This window comes from Chlorocebus sabaeus, chromosome 1, assembly GCF_047675955.1.
Source record: "Chlorocebus sabaeus isolate Y175 chromosome 1, mChlSab1.0.hap1, whole genome shotgun sequence".
Classification (NCBI taxonomy): Eukaryota; Metazoa; Chordata; class Mammalia; order Primates; family Cercopithecidae; genus Chlorocebus; species Chlorocebus sabaeus.
In genome coordinates, this window is record NC_132904.1 from 30,720,545 (window position 1) to 30,740,204 (window position 19,660).

Consider the following 19,660-nt stretch of genomic DNA (forward strand, 5'->3'; position numbering starts at 1 on the left):
AGAAACTAAACCTCACTCCCCTAGAGCACAGATGTAAATCGGCCTCCATAACAAACTAGCTACATGAACTAAATGGACACCTCTGACGTCAAATTGCACAGCCAGAGTCTTACCATGAACATGAAAGACAACACAGCCTGGGACAGAGCAGAGGCCTGGCAAGCGGGTGGTGGCCAGCGAGTGACTGCAGGCTAGAACCAGGCCCTCAATTTCCAGCCCACACCCTTCCTAGGACACCACACCCACCTCCGACACAGCCAAGCCACTCCCAGCCCTCCTCCCTGTCCCAGCCTGGCTCACCCGGCTGGGCTGGCTTCCCCATGTTCCTGTTCTGAATGATGTTCAGAGCCAGGGAAGGAGAGAAGGTGCTGAACTGGTAGGAGAGCAAGGCTAGGAAGCGTCGTCGGAAATCTGTGGGGTGCCATCACGCAGAGTTAGAGGTCTGGAGGCATCCCCGGCAGCCCCCGATCACCTCATTGTCTCCCCAGAACCCCCACTCCTCAGTCACCTTTCCAGAAGGCTGCAAGCCAGCCTCCCTGGTCAGCCTCGTCCTCATCAGTGAGTGTCTTCAGCATGATGCACGAGTGCTCTCCAGTCAGGTCATTCTGGACAACACAGAGGTTCAATTGGCACCAAGAACCCCCTTTTTTGAACAACCCATCATTGATGAAGGGTAAACACTCAGAGAAGAAAGGCTTGGTGCTTCCGCGGGCCTCTCTTTCTACCTGGGCTGGGAGAGGCGCCCTTCTCAAACACAGCCCTCGCCTTCACCTTCCTCATATCACCTCAGTTCACATGCAAGGGCTGCAAAGATCACTGTCCTGCGATCTCCTCAGAAGTGTCACAGACACAGAGCTGAGGTGCTCGCTCTTCCGGGCCTGCCTCTTGCTTGGGACCTGCGGGAGGGAAATACCTGTTCCTCTCAGGTGGATGCTGAACTCAGTCATTAGGGCTTGAGCTCCACACAATCCAGTCTACATGGGTTTGGTGCCTCACAGCAGGAACTCCAGGGACAAAACCTATACCTCAGTGCTGGCAGCCAGTCTGCAAGTGCAGGCTTCTTCAGGTGCTAAAATTGTGACTGTTTTTACATTTTCTACTACATCACAACAAAGCCCATACCATAAAAACACCACTACCAAATCGCAAATGAACAGTGCACAGTACAAGACCACATGGACACGCCGCAGACCACGCGGCAGCTCACTAGCCTGCATTCTCTTTGCAGCTGACAGCCGAATTTACATCCCCAGCCTCCACCAAACGCACCGACAGAGAACCAACCCACCTCTGCGGCTCCCTGCCTGTACGGAAGCAGCCCAACACCCAGCGGCCCTCACCAGTCCCACTTTAAACCCTCGGACGGACACTGGACACTAGCCTCGGATACTGGCTTTGCCCTAAACCTCCAACACTTCCCTCTCAGCCGATGGACTCCCCTCATCTGGGAAGACAGAAGCACTCAGAAGAGAATGTCATCATCCTCCCAACCCCAAATCAGCCAGCCAACTGATGCCTTCCATTCCCATGCTCTCTGCCTTCCCTGGGTCCGAAGGATGAAGTAGGTGGTCACCTCCCTTCCTGAGTCTCGAGTCCCACCCACCACTTCCCTCAAGGCCTGCACTGTGGCAGTCAGCCCCCCTCACCTATACCACTACATGCAGAATCGAACCCAGCAGCAAACAAACATTCTCTAGACTCTCCCATCTGACAATCCCCTTTTAGCTTCCATTTCCCTCCAGCGACCTTGTTTCTCTGCTCCCTTTTGCTTCCTGAAAGAGTCGCCTGTTCCCCTTCTAGTTCTTCACCTTCTCTTTCCTCTGGCCAGGCCAAAGCCTCCACTCCACTGCAGCTGCTTCAATGCAGCTCACTGTTGCTGATGAATCCAACGGCCAGCTGTCCTCATCCTCCTCATCCTCTCTACAGGGCTGACTCCCATTCCCACTTCTTCACCTCAACGTGGACATACCCTGACTTTCTCCTGCGCATCAGGGCTGTTCCTTCTCAGTCCTGTATGTGCTGTGTCCTCCTCCTCATTCCTCTAAATGTTAGGGTCCAAGCAGTCACCCTCATGTCCTTTCACTGGCTCCAGATATTTTTCATTCACTCAACGAAAGTATTTACTGAACACATACTACACAGCAATTGCTACTCTAAGTGCAAGGAATACAGCAACGAACAAAACAGACAAGAGCTCCGTGCCCTCATGCAGTGCATTTTATTATGAATAGGCTGATGGCTCCCAAAGCTCCATCTCTAGCCCCAAACTTCCCTACCTCCATATTACTGTAGTCAAATAAATGCCTAGTCCACATTTCCACTTGGATGTCCAATAGGCATCTCACATTAATGTCAAAAAAGAACTCCCACTCTTCCCTCCAAATCTGCTCCTCCCGCAGTGAGTCCCACCTCCGACAGCACCTCCGACACCCAGTTTCTCAAGCCAAAACTCTAGGAATTAGCCTTGATCCTCCTGTCCACTCTCCTTCCTCAGAACCTGATGAACAAGCCCACGTGCACCTCTGCCATTTTATGACTCAGCACAAGGCATGCACCGTGTAGTCGGGGAAGAAATGTGTGATGACGTGGCCCGTCCCTGAGGATGGCTGTTTCCGTGTCCATCAGAATAAACCTCTTCAGAGGCACAGCCACCTGCTCAGAGCGACGCAGCAGGGACGCACTAGGGCTCTTTGCAAGGACAGGCCTGTCACCTACCACAATGGCAAACCTAAACCTCTCCTCTGCTGGATGCCTCACTCACCGGGGTCTGTCTCAGATAAACAGGAACAAATCCAGCTCGTTTCCAGAACCTGCAAAGATACAAAGACAGTAGGTCACTGTGTGTGGCCTCTGGGGAGCGGCTGACAGACACACAAGGGCAAGCACCAGGAGAGCAGGCCACGAACAGCAGGCTAGCACAGGCACCAGCTACCAACAGACACACAGCCCACAGAACTCTTCTTTCTCAATGCCAAGGAGTGATGCTGAGGAAGGAGGGCAGGCACTTACTTGAGGAGCCTGGGGGTCAAGCCATAGGAAACACCCAGGTAATCTAGGCGCTCAGCGGGCCTCTCAGTCAATTTGAGGAGTAAAGGAGGCAGGTCCTTCCGGGGAGTGATGACCTCTTCCAGCAAGCTGACAGCCTGTGAAGATGCCAAGGAGAGAACACAGTCCACTGGACACAGGGAGAGAGACATCGTCAAGCAACCCTGCCACAGCTCACTCTGGACTTAGCACAACAAAAACTGGGAGAGGTTTCTTGGTTTGTTGCTGTGGTTGTCAAACTATGGGAACACCACAGTCAAGCAATCATTCCCACGTACACAAAACACCTCAACATGCATGGAGTCACACTGCTCTGGACCTCCAGAATGCAGGAAGATAGCCACAGAGTTTAGGAATGATGGACAGACACCGGGAGTGGTGGCTCATGCCTGTAATCCCAGCACTTTGGGAGACCGAGGCAGGCGGATCACCTGAGGTCAGGAGTTCGAGACTGGCCTAGCCAACATGGCAAAACCCCATCTCTACTAAAAATACAAAAATTAGCCAGACATGGTGGTGTGTGCTTGTAGTCCCAGTTACTCAGAAGGCTGAGGCAGGACAACTGCTTGAACCTGGGAGGCAGAGGTTGCAGTGAGCTGAAATCAGGCCATTGCACTCCAGCCTGGGAGACAGAGTAAGACTCCATCTCCTTAAAAAAAAAAAAAAGAAAGAAAGAAAGAAAAAAGAAAAAAGAAATGCCCGACAGATTTACAAAGGGACAGACAGGTTCCTATGATCCAGCATGAAGTCCAGGTTCTATCACCTGACAGCCTTGGGAAGTGACAAACCTCTGAGCTTGAACTTTTTTTTTTTCATTGCTTGAGATAGGGTCTGGCTCTGTCATGCAGGCTGGAGTCCAGTGGCAAGATCACGGCTCAATGCAGCTTCAACCTCTGGGATTCAAGCAATCTTCCCACCTCAGCCTCCCAAGTAGCCAGGACTACAGGTGTGTGCCACCACGCTCAGCTAATTTTTGTATTTTTTGTAGAGACGGAGTTTTGCCATGTTGCCCAGCTGCTTCGACTTAAATAAAAGCCCCTTGCCCAGCTCCCAAATAGACATACTATGAAAATCAGTGGCCGGGCGCGGTGGCTCACGCATGTAATCCCAGCACTTTGGGAGGCCGAGGCGGGCGGATCACAAGGTCAGGAGCTCGAGACCATGGTGAAACCCCGTCTCTACTAAAAAATAGAAAAAAATTAGCCAGGCGCAGTGGCGGGTGCCTGTAGTCCCAGCTACTCGGGAGGCTGAGGTAGGAGAATGGCGTGAACCCAGGAGGCGGAGCTTGCAGTGAGCTGAGATTGCGCCACTGCACTCCAGCCTGGGCGACAGAGCGATACTCCGTCTCAAAAAAAAAAAAATTAAAAAAAAAAAAGAAAATCAGTGAATGCACATGAAAGGCTGTCACAGTTACTAGTATCAGTCATTCTTATCAAGGAATGACAGAACTTCCCTTAGTCTGAGTGTAGGGTGAAAGAGATTATACAGCAGTGATTCTCCAACTTGAACAAGCATCAGAATCACCTGAGAATCTTGTTAAACTACAGATTACAGGGTCTACCCCAGAGTTTCTGATTCAGTAGGTCTGGAATGAGGCTCAAGAATTTACATTTTTAACAAGCTGCCAGATGATCCCAATGATACTTATCTGAGGATCTCAAGTGTTCGGTTGGAGAAAGCAGCAGTAGAAGAAAATGAGAGAGGGGCCCAAAGCTCTGGACTGGTTTTTGTTGATGCCCCTAAAAACCCAGAGAATTATCCTCCCAAGAAGCAGGACACAGAAAGTTCGTCGAAAGACGCTTACCTCACTGCTTACGGTGTGAATTTCCTGTGGCGTCTCAAGGACCTTTTCCTCCAGACAAGGAAACCTGCCTTCGTAGTACATCTGCAGCAGCTGCAGAGCACGGGTGCCATAGCCCATCTAGGAGTAAACATGAAGGGGAAGAGGCAGAGGGAAGAGAGCTGCTCTCAGTCTAAGCCATGGTGACTCCCCTGTATTGCTTCTAGAGAACCTTCCCTCCCCGTCAAACTGCACGGGGCAAGAGAACCAATGAAGTTCCTCAATGAGGTCAAAGCAGAGACGCTTAAGACTGAAAGCAGTGTGACCCGAGTTCTTAACACTGGTCTAGCCCATCAAGAACAGCCACTTGACGGTAAGGATGGCTGTGGTTTCTGATCTCCAGATGGGCAAGCCCAAAAGAGAGGCAGTTTCCGTACCACTGCCTGAAAAGGAAGCTTCTACGGCCAATTACCCAGTGAGGTGTTCTAAGAAAGTAATTTTGGTATGCGGGTCTGGTTCACAAGTCCTTGCTCTCACAAAGAAAGAGTGGGCATATGCCATCATCCTGTCCACCTGCCCACCCCGAACCCTGGCTAAATTCTCCAGAGCAGGGAAGTGCCTACACTTCACTTGCTTCTGCTTGACCATCTTCTTATTCCAACCACCAAGTACCCCCGCCCTAAAGTGCCGCCAGCAACACGGCTTCAGGGGAGCCTGAGGACACATTACCCCTTGATAATCCGGGTGAACAGCAATGCGAACGACCCTTCCACCAGAAAGACCACCAAAGTCTGGATCTTGGAACTGTGTGGGAGACACAAACCAATAACTTAGCAACACAGACATCTTCAGACACCGCCAGCTTCCCTCAGACATGCCAGGGAAAGCCCATCACCTGTTCTGACACTGTCCATGGAATCAGGTCCCCTGAAGCCTTCTTGCCTCGAGACAGACTGTTCAAGATGGACTGGCGAGAAATCTCCCCTTCGAGGCACACCTGTGGGGGAAGCAGGACAGTGCAGGAAGAAAGGTCAGCTCTGATACACAGCCCACTCACAGAATAAAGCTTGCTTCTCGGACTAGGCCAGTTGTTTCCACCCCCGTGTTCAGGTTTAACCCTGACACTGACTGACACATCCATTCCTAACAGGAGCTTAACTACCATGCCCCATGTTACAAGACAGAAGACAGCCTCCTGACCCAAAAAGTAACAGCCACATTGGAAGAAGTCTCTATGCATGTTGTGAGTGTGCCAATGTCATCAAGACACAGGATGCTCACGAGGCTCTGTACAGAACAGCACAAGTTCAAAACAACTCAAACATCTAGCAGGTGAATGGTTGAACAAATGGTACATGCATATAATGAAATACTACACAGCTTTTAAAACTTATGTAGAGTATGAGTATTTTATACACTGCCTAAAAGTAAAAGCAGATTACTAAATACTGCGTTCCCATGTATATGAAAAGGAAAAGTGATACAGAAATGCATAAATACATCCATGCTAGGCATTAAAAATTGGTTCCCCAATCTGTAGCCTCTAATGCAAAAAGCACCATGTATTGCTTTTGTAATAAAGGGAGAAAACATGTCAGTTTGTGGAAGAAGCTGTGAGTCAAAATAAGAGAGTGGTCGATTCTGGCTTTTCCCCGTCCATGAACAGCGGAGCTTTGGGTGTCTTGAAGAGGTCTAGCGGCGCTGACCTCTTCCAGTGCACCCTTATCGCCTGTCTCAACAGACCCAGCCCCTTGGTTCCAGATGAGGACTCCACAGTTTCAAAACTCCCACAATGCAGTTATTGAGCCACTAATTCCTGATGCCTCAGTGGTTCCCCAAATCACTGCCACAAGGATGCCTCTGCTCCGATACCTGGATAACAGCAAGCACTTCTGGAAGGGCATTCTGGGTGGGGGGCACGGGAGGCAGAAGGCAGAAGAGATGGTGAGCAGGTGCATCGGAGAGCATCTGGAGATCGTTGGGAGAGTTCTGTGGAAGCCAAACATGGGTCAGTGAGAAGCACTCTTCCTCTTGCCCTTTACACAAGAGGTTCGATTCAGAACCACAGGATGACTGCAGTATTGCCTTCTCCAAAGCCAAGTGAGGAGCTCCAGCAAAGCACTCTTCTAGTATTTTGGCAAATCTGAGACTCTTCATAACAAGTTAAGTGGAACTTAGCCTCAAACGCCTACTGTCCTCTCACCCTAAGCACTGAGGCTGGACAGCAGAAGAGAATTTATTTAGCACTACGTATTTCACAGCTAGGAAGTGAACTTTTTACAGATAAGAGGCTGCTATTTCAGGAAAAACTGTCACCACTTCTAACGCCAACTCTTCAAGCCTTCCGTTACAGGCTGTTCATAAAAATATTACCTAGACATTCAAAAAGTATCCTTTCTAACCAACCCTTTCGTTTTTAAGAGTCTCAGATATTCTAAACTCTCAAATGCACTGTTTCATAAAAATAGCCTAGAGCTACAAAGCTGGTCTCAGGTCAAACTGTACCACCGGGCCACAACTGCAATGTCACCTCATCCTATCAGTTTAGTAGGCAGGCAAGAAATGAAAGCAGCCCTTTAAAAATGGGCACGGCTTTCCACCCTGTCCAGCTACTGCATGGAGCTCCATGCTCTATACCTACACACAGCAAGATCAGTGGACCTCATCAATGTCCCAATGGAACAGTCACCTAAGCCACTAGGTAATAAAAGATGTAAATCAGGTAAAAGGGGACTGCCAAATGCTGAAGCTCCCTGCTGACATTCACACAAGGGCTAGCTGCAGTTACCTTGTAGTGAGAAGCCACGTAGAGGGCCATAAGCCGTTGGAGGAAAACTTCAGAGGCCTTGTGGTAGCAAAAGAGGGTATCTCTATTAACATAGTAGCTGGGTCTGGAGTTAAGAAACCAAAACAAAACAAGCAGCCCAAGACTGGTCATACTACTCTCTGGAGGCAGAACAAATTTCCCTAGATGGGAACAGGAGCTCAGTGTCCTAAGCAGAAACACATAAAAGAAGGAAGAAGAGGGCCGGGCGTGGTGGCTCACGCCGGTAATCCCAGCACTTCGGGAGGCTGAGGCAGGCAGATCACAAGGTCAGGAGTTCAAGACCAGCCTGACCAACATGGTGAAATCCGTCTCTATCAAAAATATATAAATTAGCCGGGCGTGGTGGCACACGCCTGTAATTCCAGCTACTGGAGAGGCTGAGGCATGAGAACTGCTTGAACCCGGGAGGCAGAGGTTACAGTGAGCCTATATCGCGCCACTGCACTCCAGCCTGGCAACAGAGCGAGACTCTGTCTCAAAAAAAAAAAAAAAAAAAAGAAGGAAGAAGAGAAAAAGGAAATTGAAAATGTTCAACTTTCCCCATTCCCTAGAGCAGCATCCTATGAAACAAAGGGCCCAAATCCTTTGAATTCTTACACCGCCCCTCTCCTTTTCACAGGGCCAGTGAAACCTAGAGAAGGATACAGTTCACAAGCTTCAGGCAAGGGGCAGCCTGAGACTATCCGAGTGATGTTGAGGCAATCCAAGCACAGCAAGTCATTCAGCCACTTCTCCACTGCGTCTCCAGGGGCGTATCGGATTGACTCCTGGAGGGAAACCTCATGCAGTGTCCGCGCTGCTCCCCACAATCACACACACAAAAGAAGAAACAATGATTAAATATGTATTGTCTAAACAAGCAAGGAAAAATGTTTCACTTTATATTTGTCCCATGGTGGCCAGAGACGTGTGGTAAGAATTTAAACTGGGTGGTTTAAAATTGTTTTTGGTGGATATTCAACTTGCCACCATACCAACCTCAAAGGGATCTCAACGCAACCATGCCGAGACAAGGACACACAAGGACCCCGCCATCAGAAGGCCCTAGTCTGGCTCCCATCTGGTCACTGGCCTAGAAAAGCTACTTCTCCTCTTGGGGACTCAACCTCCTAGCCTGATGGTGGGAAGGTTTGGTGCTGCCTATGATGTCACAGGGGAAGCGAGGATCGGCAAGTCTGAAGGGCCTTGCTGTGAACCGCGGGGCCCGGGTCAGGTTCTGGGGTACCTGATGCCAATCTGGCTGTCGTCGTGGTCTTATTCTCAGCGGTGGTGCTGACCTGGCTCTGGGCGCTCTGTTGACGGAGCTGCTGAATTAGCTTGAGGGACAGTGACCGGCCAGTGCCCTCATAGCTAGAAGCAAAGGCAAAAGGAATCAGGCACGAGGTACCAAATCCACTGTCTAGGAGGGGACAGACAGCTGCTTTCCTCCACCTGCTGAAACATCAGATCCCTGCTTCCCCCAGGACAGCCTCGCTCATCTCTGAACTTCCAGCACAGCAGGCACCTGTCCAGAGGCAGCAGGGTGGCACGGTGGCTCAGCGAGGGTGATGTGAACTTAAAAAATAAGGACTGGAAAAAGGGTGTAAGTAAAGCCTTTAGCATAAAGCCTTTAGGCAGTTTTAGTGAAGCTGAAACATAGTTAAATGGTCAACTAACGGAGCTGCTTCTGGAAGTACGGTGCATAAGGAAATGAACTGAGAACATTTCCAGTTTGGGTAATAAAAGAAATTCACCACCTCAGAAATTCTTTTCATTACTATGCCCCCTTAAAAGGTGACATAAAACAGCTAAAAAATGTTGGGAAAAAATTAAATCACCTATAATCTGATAACTCAATCAGCTTTCATTGTTGAGTTTCTTCTCCTTGTCTTTAGTCACAAGCATATGCGACCACAGGGTACACAGAGCACTTTTTTCATTACCTCATTTCATAGTACTCATTATTATATTCAAAGACTGTAAAATACCTCCTCTTACTCAAATTATAAAAGCTAGAATGAGTGTTTTATTCCCACTCTCCACCCCACATAACAAAGCTCTCCCAAAGATATTCCATTTACATATTTAAGAAAACAGAGTAAGCACAAGCAACAAAACTTAAAAACTTTTGTCATCAAAGGACATTATAATAAAGACAGTGGCCGGGCACAGTGGCTCATGCCTATAATCCCAGCACTTTGGGAGGCGGGCGTATCACCTGAGATCAGGAGTTTGAGACCAGCCTGACCAACATACTGAAATCCTGTCTCTACTAAAAATACAAAAGTTAGCCGGGCATGGTGGTACACACCTGTAATCCCAGCTACTCGAGAGGCTGAGGCAAGAGAATCGCTTGAATCTGGGAGGTGAAGGCTGCAGTGAGCCAAGATTATGCTACTGCGCTCCACCCTGGGCAACAGAGTGAGAGTCTGTCTCAAAAAAAAAAAAAAAGAAAAGAAAAAAAAAAAAAAGAAAGAAAGTGAAAAAACCCATAGTATGGCAGAAAATTTTTGTACATCACATCTGATAAGGGACCTGCTATCAAGAATATATAAAGAACCCTTACAAATCATTAATAAAAAAGACAACCCAATAAGAGAGATGAACAGAGGATATGAATAGACATTTCTCCAAAGAAGATACATGAGTGGCCAACACACACATGAAAAGATGCTAACATCATTAGTCACCAGGAAATGCAAATGAAAATTATAATGAGAGGTCACTTCACACCTATTAGAATGATTATAATCACAATGAAACATAAAAAGTGTGTGAGATGATACAGAAAAGTCAGAACCCTCATACACTGCTGGTGGGAATGTAGATGTGCAACTGCTTTGGAAGAGTCTGGCAGCTCCTCACATGGTCAAACATAGAGTTAGCCCAGTAGTTTCACTCCTAGGTGTATCCCTAAGAGAACTGAAAAACATGTCCACGCAAAAACCTGCACGCTAATGTTCAAAGCAAGATTATTAATAATAGCCAAGAGGGAGAAATAACCCAAATGTCCACCAACAGATAAAAGTAAAAATAAAATGTGGTATATCCATACAATAGAATATTATTCAACCACAAAAAGGAATGAAATACTGATATACACTACAAGTCAGTCATAGAAGACCACATATTTTATAATTTCATTTATATGAAATGTCCAAAATAGGCAAATCTATGGCTACAGAAAGTAGATTAGTGACTCCCTAGGGTTGGGGGGTGTGGAGGAACTGGAGGAGGATGCACAGGCTTTCTTTATGGGGTGATAAAAATGTTCTGGCCGGGTGCGGTGGCTCAAGCCTGTAATCCCAGCACTTTGGGAGGCCGAGACGGGCGGATCACGAGGTCAGAAGATCGAGACCATCCTGGCTAACACGGTGAAACCCCGTCTCTACTAAAACTACAAAAAAACTAGCCGGGTGAGGTGGCGGGCGCCTGTAGTCCCAGCTACTCGGGAGGCTGAGGCAGGAGAATGGCATGAACCCGGGAGGCGGAGCTTGCAGTGAGCTGAGATCTGGCCACTGCACTCCAGCCTGGGCGACAGAGCGAGACTCCGTCTCAAAAAAAAAAAAAAAAAAAAAAAAAGTTCTAAAATTGGTTGTGAGCATGGTTGTACAACTCTGTGAACATACTAAAAACCATTAAATTACATATTTTAAATGGATAGATAGTACAGTATGTGAGTTATATCTCAATAAAGCTGTTTGAAAAAACCCATTTTATTTCAGTATTTTCAGTGTAAGCAAAACAGTCACAATAAATCTGCATACAGAATAATCTCTTTAAGATGTGATTTCCATACAGAAATCTTGCCAATATTGGAGATATATATTTAATGACCTCAAGATTTCACAATACATTGCTATATTCAAAAAGCAAATTAAAAATGTTTTTGTTCAAATGAAAAAAGTAAATGCAGAGAAAATGTACACCAAAATTCTAACAAAATCTATCTCCAGATGGTTGAATTACAGGTGATTTTTCTTTCTTTTCTTTTTTTTTTTTTTTTTGAGACAGAGTCTCGCTCTGTCGCCCAGGCTGGAGTGCAGTGAGGCAATCTCAGCCTCACTGCAGCCTCCACCTCCTGGGTTTAAGCAATTCTTTTGCCTCAGCCTCCTGAGTAGCTGGGATTAAGGCACACGCCACCACACCCAGCTATTTTTTTGTATTTTAAGTAGAGACGGGGTTTCACCATTTTGGTCAGGCTGGTCTCGAACTCCTGACCTTGTGATCCGCCTGCCTCGGTCTCCCAATGTGCTGGGATTACAGGCGTGAGCCACCGCACCTGGCTACAGGTGATTTTCTTTCGCTTACCTGTTGTAATTTTTCAATAGCAAACACTAAATATTTCAAATTGAAAAATTAAATATTTCAAATTTTAAAAAACACTCATGTCATTATGAGCTTGCTTTCTTATGATAATTATAGTACTTTAATACTATATTTTCTAAGATATAAGGTATTGGTATCGCCATCCATGTATTTTTCAACATTTTATCACACTTACAGACAGAAGCAGACACTCAGCACATAAGACTAAAATTCTTTAGTCTTATGCTGCCCATTTCATGTCGGGCCAGAGACGTGTAACAGTTCATTAAGAGACCAGTTTCCATTTGCAGAAGGCCAGTAGAGAGCGAAGCAGCCCCAAACACTCAGAGCCTCTGAGAATCAGACTTAGCTGTCCAGGCCCAGGCCACATTCGCTACATGCCCCTGAATCTGCAAGAGCCTGCCACGGGAGTAAGGACTCCTGCTCATGGTACCTTACCCGTTGATGGTAGATGCCATGAAAACAAGGTAGGGGCCAAGGAGGCTCTTCACTAAGGGGAGGGGGATGGCGGCAGCTTCATCAATCACAACTAGTTCAGCCTGGCCCAGTTTCACAGCATCTGCAGGATGTATATACTGTGGGGAAGGAAAATTTAGATTATTAGCATAGCAAACTCACGTCACAGCTGTGATTACTGGTGACTCATCATAAAGGCTGTTCTCTTTCCTCTCTCTGCCTGTTTCCTTCTCTCCTCTCATTCCTTCTTTCTACTTTTTCCTGGCAGGGCAAAAATGGGATGGGCTTGGAGTCAGACACCTGGGTTCAGAGAGTTCAGCCCCTGATCATGTGACCTTGGACAAGTCACTTAATCCCACAGTGCCTCAGACTCCTCCTCCTGCAAAGTGAAGGAAATACCTACCTTATGGCTGCTTGAGGGAAAAATAAAGCAGGTATGTAAAAATGCCCTGCCCAGTGCCTGACTCACAGTGCTGATAGATAGACGGTGGCTCCCTTTCCTATCTCTCCTTCGTCTCCTCATGTTTTCCCCCAGCCTCAGATAAGGGAATTCGATGAGCTCAAGGCACAGCTCGACCCCAGTGGTGGCTAAAGAGGAAGATGTCGAACTTCTCATGCCGGGCACTGTGCTCCCTGCTCTGATGGCATGATTATAAAGGCCAAGTCTCCCTGCTGACAGACATTTCTAGAACTTGTTATTTTCTTAATACATGCACACTTACATATCTTTATGCATACAAACAACCTCTTCAGTTTCTTCAGGGCTTCCTGCTAGGTTTAAAGTGGTTTGAAAACCAATGAAGAGGTATCTTATAGGAAACCTGAATAACCAATTAACATAAACAAAGACATTCAACCTCACCAATAATCAGTGAAATGCTAAAGACAGCAGGGAGATACCATTTCCCAAAACTTAAATAGCTGTAAAACTTCCAGAGTTGGTGAGCTCTTAGAGAAATTAAAACTCAAATGAATGCTGGCATGGGGGTAAATTGGTATAAACACTATGAAAGAGAATTTGGCAAATTTTAAGAAAGCTGGAAAACTACACAATCCTAAAACCCAACAATTCTACTTTGAGAAACATACATGTAAATATAATTTACTTATATAACACCTAAAGATGAATCAACCAGATCTACAAGCTTTAATCTACATAGATCTTGAAAACAAATGTTAGAAAAGGAAAGATGAAGGAGGACAAGTATAGTACGTTACCACCTATGGACAGATAATTATGTAGTAAACACAGAAACACATTAACTGAAAGGACACATACCAGTATCAGAAATGAGTCACCCCTGGGGAGGGACAGAAGGGAATAGGATGGAAAGGGGTTGAGGGACTTCAACTGTATTTGTGATGTTTTAGTTCTTTAAAACAAAAATTTAAGTGACATTTAAAATATGAAACAAACACAGCAAACATCAAAATGTCAACAATACTTAAACCTGAGTGTTGGGCACCTGAATGTTATATTGGTCTCTGCACTCTCCTATACATTTGAACTATTTCATTACAAATAAGACGTTCTAACTGCTTTGCTACAAGTTGATGAGCCAGGGAGGCGACAACCTCACCCATTTCTTTTTTTTATTTTTTGAGACAAAGCCTCACTCTGTCGCCCAGGCTGGAGTGCAGTGGAATGATCTCGGCTCATTGCAACCTCTGCCTCCAGGGTTCAACCAATTCTCGGGTTCAACCAATTCTCCTGCCTTGGCCTCCTGAGTAGCTGGGATTACAGGCGCATGCCACCATGCCTGGCTAATTTTTTTAAATTTTAGTAGAGATGGGATTTTACCACGTTGGCCGGGATGGTCTCCAACTTCTGACCTCAAGTGATTCGCCCACCTCAGCCTCCCAAAGCACTGGGATTACAGCCATGAGCCACCGTGCCTGGCCAACCCCACTCATTGCTAGCAGCAGAACGTACATCCTCAACAGGGCCCCAGATCTTAGATTTTTCAAGGGAAAAACTAAACAAGCATCTCATAAAAGCAGCAGAAAGCAGCCCCCCAAGGGAGGTGAAGCCAACTTTTATCTAATATTCTTCTTTTTCTCAATGTTGAGACCAAAGAGAGGCCTGAAAGGAACACAAATGGAATCTCATAAAGTAAGGTCACCTCCTCTGTGCTCACACTGGAGACAAAAGAACTCTAGTAATATGAGAGAGTATTTGATTACAAATTCAAGAAGGAGCAAGGCCCGAGGCAGGGCATTTCATGGAAATGTTTTCCTTCTTCGGTTTGTGTATTTTTCTTGAGTTTTAACAGGTCTCCGTGTTCTCATTGCCTGCAGCCTGACCCTCACCAACAGCAGCCTGTCCTCCTCCCAGCTGGGAGAATCAAGCAAAAGTGAGAAGAAATATACAGAATGAAGAGATTCTAGAAAGAGACTAGTAAGAAAAAAATAAGGTAAAGGGCATAAACACTTAATTTTGTTTATAATCTGGCCTCTGATACAAAGGTATAACTTATTTGACATGCATATACATATGCTTTGACAGGCATAAAATGCTAGGGTACAAACTGCCAAATTCACCTGGCTCACTTCCCAACCCCATTCCAAAAACAATCAATGAACTTCCTCCAGTAAGAGCCCATTAGTCTCAGTCCATCTGTAAGCCCGTCACCTCATGCCCCTCCTAGAGATTTAGCAAAACTGCAGCCTTTGGACAAGTGCAGACCATTCGGGCTTACAGAGTGCTAGAGATTTTTAGAACTTTCGGGAAAACACTGTTTAAAAAAGAAAATAGGCCACTGGCTAAACCACAAAGATTCAGAGCACATTTTGCGAAGTTCTTTTTTTCATTTAAGCTGTAAGGTTATTGTTCTAGTTACAAATGCAACATTTCAAAAACTGCAATAACTAAGCAAAGTTAGAACTGATGTCAGAAGAAAGATTCTCTTTTAATTAATCAGCATACTTTCCACCCCACTTATTCCATATTCAAAGGACAAAAACACAACTTTTCAATCTAACTACATATATTTGTTAGTTTGCTGAATGTTTTTCTTTAGAAGAGGCTGAAAATCTGGAACAGGTTTAGCAAACAACACCACCATTGTCTAAAAGAGATGCAATTACATAAGACATACATGTCTATAACAGGAAACATCTTAGAGCCAGTAAAATACAGCAAGATACTGGCCCTGCACATCAGGGTCTGAGAACAAGCCTCACCTGAATAGTCTGCCTGTGTTCTCGAAATACATTCACTCTGATCACTGCTTTGTTAAATTCAGGATTTAGAGACTGGATAATCTCATAATCCAGATGTTCCTGGTGGGGAGTCAAACCAATGACAAACTTTAGAAACAAGTTTTAGAAACTAAATATTATGAAAGTAAGCAAGCATTCTAAAGACCTCACTTGGATTTAAACCCAGCACTGTATCAAAATAAAAATCCTTTGTTTCTTTTTTTTTTTTTTGAGATGGAGTTTCGAGCCCAGGCTGGAGTACAATGGCGTGATCTCAGCTTACTGCAACCTCTGCCCACCCCGGGTTCAAGCGATTCTCCTGCCTCAGTCTCCTGAGTAGCTGGGATTACAGGCATGTGCCACCACGCCCAGCTAATTTTGTATTTTTAGTAGAGACAGGGTTTCTCTATGTTGGTCAGGCTGGTCTCGAACTCCTGACCTCAGGTGATCCGCCCACCTCGGCCTCCCAAAGTACTGGGATTACAGGCGTGAGCCACCACGCCTGGTCCAAAATAAAAATTCTTAATCCAAATTTCCTACCTGATATTGCAGAGCATCAAATCCTTTAAATACAAATTCAAACAGAGTATGGAGGTTATCAGGGCTTGGAGAGGTAACAAAGATATTGGAGTACCTACAGAAGAAAATAAAAGAAGGATTTTTAAGAAATTAGGAACATTTTAAAGAAACAATTTAAAAAAGAAAATATTTTTGTTTGCTCCTGTCCCAAAGGCGATAACCAGAGGTAACAGCAAGGGAAAAAGTCAGGACACCTTTTAGGAAGGAAAGCAAAGCAACTCCAGACATTTAGCTACCAACATCTGTGAAAGCAAATTGCTTAGAAGCACTGTGGAGACAACGCCCTCAGTGTGCAGAACAGACAGACTGCTCCCCAATCCAGGGCACTGCTACAGTAAGTAGTTTCACGTCCATCACTAGCTGTGCTGAGACTTTCAAATGGTGAAGCTGGAGAGCTCAATCGGTGCTCAGGCCAAGGCCAAAGCTAACCTCCAAGTTAGCTTTGCCTTGCTGAGTATAAAGGATGCTAACAGCAGATACTAATGGCTAAGAGGCTGACTGTTACAGCTACAGCAGCACGAAGAACGAAGGACAAGGAGTCAGGAGCTAAGCTCAAGCCCCAGCTCTACCAGCACTGACTTGCTGGAGGATCTTGGGTAAATCACTGGAACTCCCCAAGCCTGGGTCGATTCATCTATAAAATGCCCACAGAGCTCTAAAGAGCACCAAGGAAGATAATGCACAAAAGCAAACACAGTAAGTTCTAGGTGCATTATTATGGCTGAGAAGTTGGAAGAACATACTCTACTGGCAGTTGCATGTATCTTCCATACCCAATAGAAAAGAACAGAAAGTAACATCACACCTAAAACCAGCTCCTCAGAAGCCAAAGAAAGCTTCTCTTAATCAAAATCATTAAAATGTCAAAGTTGTACTTTTCTCAGTCAGCAAGGCTGGTCACACATATTCTCATGCCCTGAGAGGTGTAAAGTTTCTTACTCCCATTTCTTTGCTTCTGCATGTTTGTTCAACTGTAAATAGTGATTACAAAGGCCCTGGTATATATGTGTCTATGTTTCCACACAAGTAAACATGCACCTTTAGGGTGGGTTGGGGAAACAGTGCTGCTGTTTCCCGGCAGGAAATCAAGACCTAGAGAAATCACACACAGAACCCACTCAGAACTCAGAACTAGGAACGTCAGATACCAGTCCTCTGACCCCAACCCTGCACACTACCCCCACAGCACCCAGAGTTCCTAAAGATGGGGGATCGAATCCCCTTACCCAAATGCCACGGCCCCAGCAATCGCCAATCCCAGGGCTGCAGATTTTCCCCGTCCTCGGGCAGCTGTGAGTGCAACAGTACTCCTCAGGGTCTTTTCAGAGATGCCCTCAATAAATTTCAAGACAGCTTTGGCCTGTGGAAAGAGAGACACATTAGGTGAACTCCAAGAAAGGTCCAAGTTTCTGCCATTCACCACCATCACTGTGGAGAAGTGAGGTTGATGCCAGGCTAAATAAGAGGGCGGCAGTTCTTGCAGGCCAGAGAGCACTGCTCAGCACCTGGACTTCTCACTCCCTTGGTCATCTCCTGTCAGTCTCAAGGCCTACAGTACCAATTATTAATAGATGCTGATAATTCAAATTTATAGCTTCAGTCTGGAGCACTTCCCTGCACACCAGACTTTTTTTTTTTTCTTAGATGGAGTTGCGTTCTTGTTGCCCAGGCTGGAGTGCAGTGGTGCGATCTCAGCTCACTGCAACCTCCGCCTCACAAGTTCAAGCGATTTTTCTGCCTCAGCCTCCTAACTGGGATTACAGGTGCGTGCCACCAAGCCCGGCTAATTTTTATATTTTTAGTAGAGATGGGGTTTCGCCATGTTGGCCAGGCTGGTCTCGAACTCCTGACCTCAGGTGATCCGCCCGCCTTGGCCTCCCAAAGTGCTGGGATTAACAGGCGTGAGCCATGGCGCCTGGCCCACACCAGACTTTTTTTTTTTTTTTTTTTGAGACAGAGTCTCACTCTGTCACCAGGGGCTGGAGTGCAGTGGTGCAACCTCCACCTCCTGGGTTCACTTCAACCTCCACCTCCTCAGCTCACTTCAACCTCCACCTCCTGGGTTCAAGTGATTCTCCTGCTCACCCCTCCCAAGTAGCTAGGATTACAGGCACACACCACCACACCCAGCTAATTTTTGTATTTTTAGTAGAGACAGAGTTTCACCATGTTGACCAGGATGGTCTCCATCTCTTGACCTCGTGATCCACCCACCTCAGTGTTCCAAAGTGATGGGATTACAGATGAGAGCCACCACACCCAGCTGGCCCACACCAAACTTTTATATACATGCAACTGCTTCCTGCACATTCCCATTTGTACACTACAGATCTCAAACTTGAAACTGAACGCCTAAAGTTGCCCCAAACCTCCTCCACCTAGTCTTTCCCATCTCAGTTAACTGTTCAACTGCTTGGGCCAAAGTCTCCTCAGTTCTTCCCTGATAACTTGATTCGTCAGCAAATCCTGTTACCTCCAAAACATATATAAAATCCTACCATTCCTTACACCACTATCCTCCTCTACTGCTCTGCTCAAAGCCACCACCCTATCCTTCTTCCATCATGACAGCAGCCTCCTGACTAGTCTTCCTGCTGCCATCCTCACCCCACCAGTCTATATTCAACATGGCAGCCAGAGGATCCTCTTAAAAAGAAGTCTGGGGATGCCTCTGGCAGCTATGCTGAGAGGAGACTATGGACATAAAAGCTTCCATTGCTCCCATCTCTTATAGAGTAAGTGCCAAAGCCCTGCCAGTAGCCTGAAAGATCCTCCAAAAATCTCCTCCTCCATACCCACTCACCCTGCTTCAGCCCCTCAGCCTCCCTGCCAGGCCTGGAACACAGAGGGACATCCCTACCCCAGGCCCATGCACGTGCCGCTCCCTCTACCTGAAGCACTGGCTCCCCAAGAGCCACAGGGCTTGTTTCCTCACCTCACCTCACCTCCTTCATGGCTTGGCTCCAAAATCACCTCCTACCTGAGGCCACCCCTGCCCCCTGTATGTAGAACCGCAGCACCCTACCCTCAGCTGTCATGCCCTATCCCTCTTTGCAACATTTTCTTTTTTCCCATTGTACGCAGCATCTTCTGCTTCACCACATGATCTGCTCATGTCTTTCATTTACTGACTCTCTCATCTCACTAGGAGGCAAGCTCCATGAAGCAGGCACATCCCTCTTGCCTACTGCTGGGCCCCAGTGCCTAGAGGAGAACCTAGAAGCAAAAGCAAGGTGCCAGTGACACAGAAGGACAGGAGCCACTAACTACTTACAGCCCAAACTGTGCTCCTCAGCTGGATCTGTGCTGGGAATATGTCTTTGAGGGTGGGAAGAAGGCCAGATGGTCCTGAGGAAGTGTGCCTAAGCAATGATGCTAAGAAGACACTGAAGAGACACAGGCCAAGGTAGATGGAAGGGGAGAGGCTTCAGGAAGCCAGAGTTTCTCCAGATGAAAACACTCAA

General features: G+C 46.5%; 1 protein-coding gene across 1 annotated transcript in view; it reads right to left on the reverse strand.

The window, feature by feature from the left end:
* NAT10 (N-acetyltransferase 10) overlaps window positions 1–19,660 on the reverse strand; it is a 41,533-nt gene that overhangs the window by 7,017 nt on the left and 14,856 nt on the right. Inside the window, exons 9-23 of the mRNA XM_008002391.3 lie at window positions 17,423–17,556; window positions 16,158–16,251; window positions 15,600–15,698; window positions 12,399–12,535; window positions 8,878–9,002; window positions 8,298–8,448; window positions 7,614–7,710; window positions 6,698–6,814; window positions 5,721–5,822; window positions 5,555–5,629; window positions 4,850–4,966; window positions 3,010–3,143; window positions 2,762–2,810; window positions 509–605; window positions 301–411 (exon numbers count right to left, since the gene is read on the reverse strand). Of these exons, the coding sequence (XP_008000582.3) occupies window positions 301–411; window positions 509–605; window positions 2,762–2,810; window positions 3,010–3,143; window positions 4,850–4,966; window positions 5,555–5,629; window positions 5,721–5,822; window positions 6,698–6,814; window positions 7,614–7,710; window positions 8,298–8,448; window positions 8,878–9,002; window positions 12,399–12,535; window positions 15,600–15,698; window positions 16,158–16,251; window positions 17,423–17,556 (1,639 nt within the window). The remainder of the gene's footprint in view (window positions 1–300; window positions 412–508; window positions 606–2,761; window positions 2,811–3,009; window positions 3,144–4,849; window positions 4,967–5,554; window positions 5,630–5,720; window positions 5,823–6,697; window positions 6,815–7,613; window positions 7,711–8,297; window positions 8,449–8,877; window positions 9,003–12,398; window positions 12,536–15,599; window positions 15,699–16,157; window positions 16,252–17,422; window positions 17,557–19,660) is intronic.